Genomic DNA, 12,364 nt, shown 5'->3' with positions numbered 1-12,364 from the left:
ACAAAAACATAATATAAAAGTTGTTTCGATAAAACATCGAAGAAAAGTAAACACCCTCTGAAACGACAAACTCCGAAACAGTGGTGACATCTTTTTTTGTAGAGAAAGGGAAGTATGACCCGAACGATAACGCTGTATGGAGTTTGCTGAAACGAATGATAAAATGAAAGGGTTTATTGTTGCAAATAGAATAAACGATATTTATTTCATGGATGTTGATGATGAATTTGCAAAACATGTCAACAAACAAGCAAAAGAACAAGGACTGATCAATGAGGTAAAATGTCATCAAAAAGACATCATGTTCAAAGGGGGTCTCATTGGGGTGGGGAGTGTGTGGGGGGTCTCATTGGGGTGGGGAGTGTGTGGGGGGGTCTCATTAGGGTGGGGAGTGTGTGGGGGTCTGATTCCAGATCTTGCTAACTGTTTTGATAGATTCCTGTACCCCCCTTACACTTTGTACTTAAGCAATTCTCAATTTTTTTTGGTGTAATTTCCCGTGACCCGTGAGACTTCATTTCCCCGTTCACACAACAATAATTTGACTTTCACTTAAACCTCAATGAGACCCACTTTAAAAAGACTGTGAGGTTTTATCAGGTTAAGAACAAACCCCCTGAATGGTGATTATACCTGTATAGAGGGATAAAATTATCTCTCTATAGAGGGGTATTTTTGTTTGCACTGGATTTAAAGCAAATTAGGGCAGAATGGCATTTTCTAGGTATATTGGATATAATCTCTATCATTATATGCATCACCATATGCACTTTACTAAAAATTGAGATAACCAGTTTTCTGCTAAAGTGACAAAACTTGCAATCTACATGTATTGTATGCCTATCTGAACACCTGATCAACCACAAAAGGAATAGTTGACCTTTAAATTTCATGTTAAATCTAACAATCATGACAATAGAAATTCTGTTCAGTGAGGCATAAGTGAGTAGAATTTACCTGATCATCACAGCTTTCAATCATGGTGAACAAAAGATTTTATATTTAGTCAGATAAGCATCAATCTGGGCATGTGCATATTAAACTATGTACATCAATTGGTGCATCAACTGTTCCAGGTTACTGCCATAATAAGTAGAGAATGCCAGTCTGCCCTATTTTAAATTAAATCCAGTCTAAACAAAAATACCCCTCTATAGAGGAATAAATTTACCCCTCTATGGAAGGATTATCCCTCTATACAGGTATAATCACCATTCAGGGGGTTTGTTCTCAACCTGTTTATATGAGGAGGATAGGACCTTTATCAGGACTCTGGACTCCAGCGGTTCAATAGTCTGACAGCACCAAACGCTGACAGTTCGATAGTGTGACTATTATAGTGATTCAAACACAGTTATTCAGCATCTATAAATCATATACATTTTTACATGTATTAACTGATCTTCATTTCTTTATTTGCTTTTAACTAGGTAACATGTTTGCTTTTTTTCTATTGACTATTTTTTTAAATTTCATTATGGTATATAAAAACAAAACGAGAAAAGAAAATGAAGATCAGGAAATATGCTCTTTATGTAAACGCTCATATTTGTTTGGATGTTTGGATGTTATTTTATAACAATTCCACATCTGGGGAGGGAATTCAACCTGTTGAAATAGATTTTTTAGAAGTAATGAAGAAAGTCCCTCAGTCCAGCTTATCAACTGATTAGTTTCAGAGTTTATGTGATGTTTTCTAAAGAAGAATATTTGGGCTCACAACAGGTCATTTGGGCCATAATAAATAATAGGTTTGTTTGCTACCTACCCAGAAAAAAGCTGCCTACTCAAATTATTTTATTGTCCTGATTTGAAGAAGTTTTTTTTTAAACAAATAGGCATGAAGACTATTAAACATCTGATACTTCAATTTCTTTTTTTTTAGAAAAGAAAATTTTTTTAAATTTCATTATGGTATATAAAAACAAAACGAGAAAAGAATTTTTTTTAAAATTTCATTATGGTATATAAAAACAAAACGAGAAAAGAAAATGAAGATCAGGAAATATGCTCTTTATGTAAACGCTCATATTTGTTTGGATGTTTGGATGTTATTTTATAACAATTCCACATCTGGGGAGGGAATTCAACCTGTTGAAATAGATTTTTTAGAAGTAATGAAGAAAGTCCCTCAGTCCAGCTTATCAACTGATTAGTTTCAGAGTTTATGTGATGTTTTCTAAAGAAGAATATTTGGGCTCACAACAGGTCATTTGGGCCATAATAAATAATAGGTTTGTTTGCTACCTACCCAGAAAAAAGCTGCCTACTCAAATTATTTTATTGTCCTGATTTGAAGAAGTTTTTTTTTAAACAAATAGGCATGAAGACTATTAAACATCTGATACTTCAATTTCTTTTTTTTTAGAAAAGAAAATGCCTACCTTCATTGTACCTACCTACCCACTGTCTCAACCTTTGGGTAGGGTTTGGGCAAACCAAATTTTTTTTAAGTGTGGCCTTGTTGGTAGGCATCCAGTGGTCATAATTTTACAGACTACCCCTTTTACTGCTGGTTGTTGTCTGTAACTTGCCACTAGACCAAAGTTCTGAACATTTCACCACAAACTCTGATTAAAGTGAAAAAAAGCACCAACTTATCAATGTGTAAAGCATGTGGTAGATCAGTTTTAACTGATGCTAACTGAGTGAACTCACAGTCACTCACTTATATGACTTTTCTTAGGTGCCATCTGCACTCTGTGATTTGACGAGTTTTGACTGTATTTGCAATACATGTAAGTGGTCATGATTACACAAATAAAAATGCATTTTATTTCTGTGTGTCCGTTTATACCTTCAAACCACTTTACATGTAGCCTATTCTGATGTCATCAATGTGGATGAAATTTAAAAAAAAGGAAGGGCAGTTTTGTGTAAAAAAAAGTCAGGATGACAATTTATGTGAAAAAAGTTAGGATAAACTATAAAAAACATAGATGTTGATTTGAAGTTTTACAAAGCATGCTGAACATTGCTGTTAGGTTTAAAATTCAGTTATGTTTACATACTTGATATACATGTACAGAAAAATTTCTTCATTGCTTACACATGTTACACTTACTACATGTACAACTGTTGGAAAAAAACAAAGTTAACAAACCAAAGAAAATGAATTACAGTATGCAAAAATGATATTGAGAAACTAGCACAATGACTGAGCTTAGTTAGATATACGTCTACTTAAATTAATAGTAAAGAATGTTTTTTCAGTTAAAGAAAAATTCACTACACATCAGGGTCCTTATGCATCATAAAGCTGCATGTGCAACAACACAGATTATATAAATTATAAGAAAGAATTGTTTGTATTGTCTTTTACAAATTCTTATTGTTATGATATGACATGTACATTGAAATACATTTCTTGTATGACATAAATATTGATAAAACTGTATTCCAAGGAATTTATTTACAGATAAGTGATGATGAAGCTCACATCCTTGAAGCAAATATTGTCATGCAGTTGTTTTCACCAATTTTTATGTCACAGTGGTTTATGATAGATCAAAGAAAAAATCCATGTAAATCTATAACTTGTGAAAATGGTTTTGTTTTTGTTTTCCAACATGTAAGTTTATTCTTTAGATTGATTTAGACAGACTGGTCACTCAGGCCTTCAGTGTTGTTTCCTTTGATGCCCTTGATACTTTTCTATTAATAAAGTCAAAGTGTTTTTTTTCAAATAACAGTAACCATATTTTTGCAAATGATATTTATTTAATACGTAACAAACTGTTATGATGACAAAATATTTTATTGTCACATTTTCTACAAAATATAGTATATTCCTAATAGTAAGTAAAAGAAATGGGTGATGTAAATGGACCAATCTATTGACAAAGTCAAATATTTTTTTTTCAAATTGAATTTGTTTTCTCTTCTCTGAATTTTTTTTTTTTTTAACTTCTAATGATTTTTGATTTAAAAAATGACGATTTATTTAGGTTGAAGATTTATTGATTGTTGCTATAAATGGAGATGGAAGTGAGACTGAAGAGTACCTGACAAGAAAAACAAATATGTTTGTACGCATGGTAGAATTTCTCTTTGGACCTGTTACTGATGAGTAAGTATAAAGATAAATGTAAGTAATTTTCAGACATCTATTTCTTAATTATTGGATTTGTACATACAAAATTATTGTCTGCTTATCATAAAAATTTCTAAATAAGTGAGCAATTTCCTTTCTTTGGAAATAACTTTTGAATTGACAAATGTAATAAAGTTACTCATCAAGTAAAACAAAAACTGTTTAGAATTTTTTTGAAATTAAAATGAAATTCAGAACTGCCTTAAAATGCATCTGATAAGGTGATTTGGTGTCATTGCCAATAAAATAACTAACCACCAAAAGACCAAATGGAAATGATATAAGCAACTAGAGATATTTGTACAGCCTTCTACAATTAGCAATATCCTTACTGTTTGAAATTTAACAAATTTTTTGATTTAATAATTTTAATGTTTTCAAACGAGAAAACCTTAAATTGATAAACATATTTAGATAAAGAAATATGTGGTATGAGCGCTAATGACTGAATGCGACAACTCTCCATCTAAAATTCACAATTTATGAAATTAAACCATTATAGGTCAAGGTACGGTCTTCAACACAGAGCCTTGGCTCACACGGAACAGCAAGCTATAACCTTACCTTAACCTTAATTCTCTCCATGCCAGAAGTCGCATAAGGCCTCCATGCTGCTTTCAAACCCCTTTCTATCTTTTGCAGCTGTTCTGGCCACATTCCAACTTGACCATTCTTGTTGGTTCCTTTCTCTCTCTGTTGTTCTTCTCCATTCAGGTGCTCATTGTAAAGCTACATAGCTGTTGTTGTCTCTTTCACGCCTTAATATGTGTCCTATCCATGTCCACTGTCTCCTTCTGATTTCACAACTGATGTTTCTTGTGTTAGGAATTTCTTTTAAAGTTTTGTTTGATGTTTTATTTTGCCATCTTATTTTTAGAATCTTTCTTGGGCATTGATGTTTTGAATCCATTGAATAATACAGGTCTAACTTATGACTTATACAGATAAACTTTTGTTTTTCAACCAATTTCTCTTGCATACCATATATTTCTCAGGCAATGGAATGTCCCTCTTGCTTTCTGTATTCTGTTCTTGATATAGCTAATTCCTCCCCCCTCCATGACAGCTCCAAGGTATGTCATCAGCAAAGTCAAGATCTACTAGAACAGTATTAAAGTTCAATCTTATCCCTCTGGATTTGTCTACAATTGTTTTTGGCATGATCCAGTCTATGACTAGAAGGAAAAGAAAACCTGACATAACACAACCATATTTCACCGATTTTCAGCAAGCTATAAAGGGCCCCAAGAAAATACTAGTGTAAAACCATTCAAAAAGGAAAAATAAAAGTCTAATCTATATAATAAAAAATGCATGTATGTGATATGATTTACTTTCAGGATGGAAGGGTTTAATTCTATTTGATTTAATGAATTAACTTACAAAATTTGTTGGATCTGATCATTCTCCATGTGCACTAGAAAATGTTTTCTGTGGAACATAAAATAAAATCACTTCTAAAGTCTATTATATTATTTATAATGTTTTGTTGAAATTATAGCTGTTTTAGTTTGACTTATTAACTGAACAAATATCATCATTTAGTTGTATAACAGACTTCTTTTTTTTTTGTTATTTCAGAATAGGATACAGCAAATTTAGTAAGAAAGCAAACAGGTGGAATCTTCTGAAGGGTATTATGAAAACATGGAATCAACTTGCTTTGGAAGAACATGCTTTTTTAGTGGAGGTAGGTATGAAAAGCAGGAATTAGTTTGTTTTTATATAGTGATTATTTAAAGCTGGTCAGTGCTTTTATTTTTTAACATTTGTTCAAGTTTAAGTTTGTGTTTTTACCTATCCAGTTAATTCATGATCCCAAGCATATGAGGAGGCTACAAGTCATCTAGAAGATGATTGTGTGTACAACATAATACAACCAAACAATAAGTTACTTGTGCAAAATAAAAGAGACTTGTCTCTTTGAAAAATTGTTTAAATTCAATCTTTTGATAGTTGTCTCATAGACAATCATGCCACATGTCCTTATTTTATATTACAGGGTACATATATAAATATAGATTCTATCACTGTATCGAGTGTGGTACCATATTTATCCACTCAAACAGTTAAATTTTGAAATTTAAAATGCAAGGCTCTCCAAGTGTTTAAAATGTTTAAAATTTAACTGTTGAGAGTGCATAAATATCGTATTGCATGAGATTTGGTGGTGGAATCTGTTTCTCTAATTATTTTTAGACAATGTATAGACAATCTTAATCCTTCTCTTTGAAGACCTATGAAAAGATTTTTTTTTTTACATTTGACGTCACAATAGGTTTGTCCAAGGAAAGCAAGAAAATTTGACATCATAATCAAATTTTGATCAATGAAGAACTGATATCAAGCAAAAACTCAATAGTAATCAACATGTCATGAAAGGATAAATCGAGTAAGAATAAGAGAAATATATATTAATATGCATTATTTCAGGCAATTGAGAGAGTACATATTAATATGATAGTTAATGAAAGATGTGTGGATGTATTAGACCATGCTGTCAACAAGTTACAGAATGCAGGAGAGAAGAACACATACCATGGCTTACTCTTTGTTAACAGTAAACTCCTTACTTTGTATTCTGGGTAAGATCAGGAGAGAAGAACACATACCATGGCTTACTCTTTTTTAACAGTAAACTCCTCACTTTGTATTCTGGGTAAGATCAGGAGAGAAGAACACATGCCATGGCTTACTTTTTGTGAACAGAAAACTCCTTACTTTGTATTCTGGGTAAGATCAGGAGATAAGAACACATACCATGGCTTACTCTTTGTTAACAGTAAACTCCTTACTTTGTATTCTGGGTAAGATCAGGAGAGAAGAACACATACCATGGCTTACTCTTTGTTAACAGTAAACTCCTTACTTTGTATTCTGGGTAAGATCAGGAGAGAAGAACACATACCATGGTTTACTCTTTGTTAACAGTAAACTCCTTACTTTGTATTCTGGGTAAGATCAGGAGATAAGAACACATACCATGGCTTACTCTTTGATAACAGTAAACTCCTTACTTTGTATTCTGGGTAAGATCAGGAGAGAACAACACATACCATGGCTTACTTTTTGTTAACAGTAAACTCCTTACTTTGTATTCTGGGTAAGATCAGAAGAGAAGAACACATACCATGGTTTACTCTTTGTTAACAGTAAACTCCTTACTTTGTATTCTGGGTAAGATCAGGAGATAAGAACACATACCATGGCTTACTCTTTGTTAACAGTAAACTCCTGACTTTGTATTCTGGGTAAGATTAGGAGAGAAGAACACATACCATGGCTTACTCTTTGTTAACAGTAAACTACTTACTTTGTATTCTGGGTAAGATTGCAAAATAAGAGGCTTTTATAAGACGGAAAAACAGATATGATTAGATACTTATGAGGAAAAAAAACAATAAAAAGAATGGGTTAAAAAAGCAGATGATTGAAAAGCTGTTAATCCAATGATAAAAAACGATTTTTAACAAAGAAATAGATTCTACTTTCTAAATTAATTGGATCTGAATTATTTATTGTTTTTTTATGAAGTCATTAGTCACTTCAATATTAATTTTAAACATGTTCTAAATCGTTTTTTTTCTCTCTCAGTGATATTCAATAAATTTGTAAAATAATTATAATCATTGTGCAATTAACTTTCAATTAATGAAACGACATTTATAAATATATTTAGTTGTAATTGATAATTCAGAATCTAAAGGTCTGGACTATGGGTGAATTAAAATGTTTGTATCCTAGAATGAAAATTATGTCATGCCATCAGTTGAATTTCTAATGTTTGGATCTTTTTTAACCAATCACAATGTTTTGGTGTATGCTTTTAAATAACTGCCCAGAATGCATTCAATTCAGAAATAGCCAATTCATTTCTATTTCAATAGTTTTTGCGACAAACATTAATAACAAAATCTTCTGATTGTAGGAGAAATGTACCTGAACTTAGACCCTCTGATACTCTAGCTATAATATTGCTGATAAAACACTTATTTCCTACCAACGAGAAGCTGGAGGATTTGTTCTCCTATTCCTATAGAAAGTCTGAGCAGGGATCCACAAAGATGGAATACCAGCCTAGCAGCCCAGGTTCAGATAGATATGACAGTGCACAAGATGATATGGAGGATGATGATGAAAAGGTTAGAATTTACAATTGTTTTGTTTAGCTAATTTAACCTAAATGTTTTGTTTGATCTATAACAATCATAGTGATTCACTTTTCACAGATCAATGCTAGTGTAAGTTTATTGTATTTTAATTCATATTTAGTAGTATTTTGTATGGCTGTTGTCCAAATTGTCGATTCCTTTGGTTGTCAAAAATGTTCGAATAGATTTTTAAAAATCTGCCATTTTAAAGCTCATATCGTCTTTTGAGTAAAGTTCATATTTAATATTATTGTATATGAAACAAGCACAGTTACTACATCTATGTATGTAGTGAAATATATGTTAAGAAAAATGAGTTTCTCATTATATTTTTTATGCTAATAATTGCTATATCTGAGAATTTTAATCTGATTAATCTATGAATATTCATATTATCCATTATATTTGCAGTATGCTAGTGCATTAGAATCACCAAATCCAGAAAGAGGATCAGATTCAGGTAAGTTCAATTTATTTGTCACAAATGCTGAACTTTTTATAATGGTAGTTAAGAAATTGATGTAATAAATGCCATCCTATTGAATATCTAACTGGCGTCTAACTGTTTTAGCCCCATTCATCAAATTGGGTTGATTCCGTTCCATAGGCGGATTTAGGGGAGGGCAGGGGGCCCGGACCCCACCTTTTTGGGAAAAAATTTGGTTGCTTATATAGGGAATGACTGAAGCTTGACTGGAGCGGGCCCCCTCTTAGGTCAGTCAGTGGGCCCCCACTTATGAAAATTTCTGGATCCGCCACTGCGTTCCACCATTTAAGGGTATTAATCATGTTAGCAGATTCCTCAGAGAATTTCCAATTGAATTTAGCCTGCTGCTTACATTTTCGGTTCATATGCTGATATGGGATTACTGATTTAATAATTTTCAGCGTAAAAAAAATATATTATTTACAAACGTTATGTATCAGGAATAAAATAATTCTATTCTTAAAAGGAATGACTGTAATATTTTTTCTGTCTATGAAGAAATAAGATAAGAAATGTGATGCAAACTGAATAACCTGGGTAGCAGGTTATTTAACGGTGTGCACCACATATTTTATGTTATTTCGAATAGGCAGAAAAAATATTACAGTCATTTTTTATAATTTAATTCTAAATTCCATTTTAAGCCGTAGAAAACCATAAAAAAAAACGTTGATGACGTCACAACACATGACTAAATTATGTCTATGGGCTGATAACAAAATGTCGTCAGCCAATTAGAAGACGTGTTACATCCAAAATTAAATTATTCTAGTCTAATCATGTATAGGCATAGTTTTTAAAGGCAGTGCTTTAAGGCCTGACTTTTAAGTCATGAGGTTCATCTTTTCATACGCAATCTTTGCTGGGGGTCTTTTGGCCAGAAATAGATCCGGAAATGTTTGAATTTCTCCTCTTCTTTTTATGGTATGATATGGTTTTTGTTTCTTTCTTTTACATTGGGGACTAAAGAAATGATCAGTGTGTATTGTTCGTTTTATAGAACTTGTTAATAGTGTGTATTTTGCATTATAAGCAGTCAACCTGACTACAAACTATCATTATTTGTATATTCCGTGTCGAAAGAGGTCGGGTCAATTTCAAGTGTTATCTGACATCTAAAGATTCTTTAATTAGTTCAGACGTTGATATAACAATGAAAAGACGACTGAACATGATTAATATTGCATCTTCTATAATTCAAAGCGGAATTCGGTTTATGAACGAGAAACTGTAAAGCGTTTTCAATTTCGGTATCAGTTATGTATGTTGTCTACGTATTATCCTGGTTCCCGGTACTACGTTCCGGGTATTAGCTATTTGATATATTTGATGTGTAACATTACAATCGGGTACCAGCCAATCTACGTGTGTATGTGTACATGATTTTCCGCCAAAATGACCGACTTAAAAAATAGTCCATAAACGTTCCGTATAATGATATGCAAATTCATAATTAATCGTAACTTTTTTTTATCTTTGTATAATTAATATAACAAAATGGATTCCACAAAATTGAAAATAGCATTATTTTACGAGGATTTCTCATATTTTTTTCACTTCCGGGCGCAGTAATATGTATGTTTTGAAGAAGCTCGAAGAATTTGACAAAATTGAGAAGGAAACGGATAGATATACGTCCTTGCTATCAGGTAAAACAATTTAAATGTTCAGAACAAACACATTTACTTCACACAAATAGTACAGGCTTAAGCTTTTTATTGTCTAGCTTATACACGACTGTAATCAAGTGTTTAAACGACGGCGGGGACCTACAAGGTACGGGTCATACTGGGTCAAGTCTAAATATGTAAACATATCCACGTGCTATTAGGTAGAACGCATCGTAATGCAATATCTACAATTTTTTCCTCCTTTATACATCGTTTAACCAGATATATTTCTCCTTTTTACATCGTTTAACCAGATTTATTTCTCTTTCAAATACACTTAAACACGGGTTGTACAAACCCACTTTAAAGAGACTTGTCTACTGCCATACCCATCCTATTTTCATGCACCATTTGCAAGCAAGAGACTGAATGGTTTGCAAAATTATAAATCAGGACGGTGTCCAATTTAAACAAAAGAACTAAACTGGATGAATATTGTAGGAAAAATCTAGAGCCAGAGGAAAGTTTTGATTTGTGAAATTGCTTTTCCTGAAAAGTCATTCATCCTAGCCTGCAGAAAGGAACTATAACTGTCCACCACAACTGACGAGCTAATGTTGAGCTTCACATATGGAATTACTCAAATAACATCAATGTCTATGTTTTCAGCACAGATTTCACAATTTATGACACAGCAGACTGTCAGCTGTGCTTTTTTTTTTATACCTGTTAAAGAGTTGTATACTAAATTTAATTTTTTTTATCAATAAATATATATTATATTAATTGTGTCATCTAAGAACTTGTATTTTGCCAAAAGATGCATACTAGTGAATGAAAGTGGTGCAGTTCATTTTGCTTTGGTATATAGAATTGAATTACAATTGTTCATGTTATTGGAATGCATATAAAAATAAGGAGATGTGGTACAATGTATATGATATTTAGTGAGTTTATCAAGCAAAAGTGAATAAGAAATAGGTATAAGCAGTTACTGGTACTACTGTACAATCTCAAACAATGAGAAAAACTCATACTGTAAAGAGAATTTCATATTTACAAGTAAGTTTTATTTTTGCGTTGAATAATTTTCTTCTATTGTTTTAATTGCAAATATGGGAAGTGGTTAAAATGCTAATGAGACAGCTGTTATGGCCACAGAGCCTTAATTGAAAACTTCTTTTTCATTCATAACGGTAGATTTTGCCTGGAGTTAGAAACATACATTTGTATCTGCCAACTTTTCAAAATGCACATGGGGGTTTTACGTGAAAGATGGTTCATATAGTCATACAAAACCTTCAAGGGGGCCTTCAAATGGAAGCAGGACAAGTCGCCCCACTTTTTAAAAAAACACCACAAACTGATTTATCAAATCGCCCCACATGTGAAATTGGTTAAATCATGTTTAATATTACTCCTGCCAACTCGCCCCACATGTGAAATTGGTTAAATCATGTTTAATCAGGGTTCTCGATAAGGATTTTTGAAGGCGAGTTCAGGGACTCGTCATTTTTGGCGACGGTGAGTCATGGTAACTGTGTTCAGTTTATACAAAATATTTCAATATTGATGTATTTGTGGACTCACCAGTTTTGAAAATGGTGAGTCCAGACAGATTTTGATGAGTCCAGGACTCATGGATTCGCCTTAGCTGGAACCCTGTTTAATATTACTCCTGCCAACTCGCCCTACTTATAAAAAAACGGTAATTTTTTATTAATATATATATATATATAATTAAAAATAAAACTCGCACCACTTTAATGAAAACTAATCTACACAGAATACAAACTAACAGAAAATTAATTTAATTACTATTATTGATATATACTGAAATTATAATTCTAAAAAAAAAACTGATTGTTGAAGAATAAATGTAAGTTTTGAAGCTTAGTTATTTGCATAACAATTGAAAAGAAACCTGTTAATTGTATCATAATGCAATATAAGGAATTGAACTTATATTCAATGGGATAACATCTTTTTCCATACGTGGGGCGAGTTGGCATTACTAAATTCA

General features: G+C 32.2%; 1 protein-coding gene across 1 annotated transcript in view; it reads left to right on the top strand.

The window, feature by feature from the left end:
* The first annotated feature begins 152 nt into the window (after positions 1–152).
* Positions 153–12,364, top strand: part of LOC134716010 (BLOC-3 complex member HPS1-like) — a 46,169-nt gene continuing 33,957 nt past the window's right edge. The window contains exons 1-7 of the mRNA XM_063578668.1: positions 153–277; positions 3,419–3,571; positions 3,948–4,069; positions 5,675–5,783; positions 6,527–6,678; positions 8,022–8,235; positions 8,656–8,704. Coding sequence (XP_063434738.1) covers positions 164–277; positions 3,419–3,571; positions 3,948–4,069; positions 5,675–5,783; positions 6,527–6,678; positions 8,022–8,235; positions 8,656–8,704 — 913 coding nt within the window. The 5' untranslated portion in view covers positions 153–163. The remainder of the gene's footprint in view (positions 278–3,418; positions 3,572–3,947; positions 4,070–5,674; positions 5,784–6,526; positions 6,679–8,021; positions 8,236–8,655; positions 8,705–12,364) is intronic.

The sequence above is a fragment of the Mytilus trossulus genome, chromosome 4 (genome assembly GCF_036588685.1).
Source record: "Mytilus trossulus isolate FHL-02 chromosome 4, PNRI_Mtr1.1.1.hap1, whole genome shotgun sequence".
Classification (NCBI taxonomy): Eukaryota; Metazoa; Mollusca; class Bivalvia; order Mytilida; family Mytilidae; genus Mytilus; species Mytilus trossulus.
The sequence above is the reverse complement of the archived record's forward strand: the minus strand, read 5'-3'. Positions and strand labels throughout refer to the sequence as shown.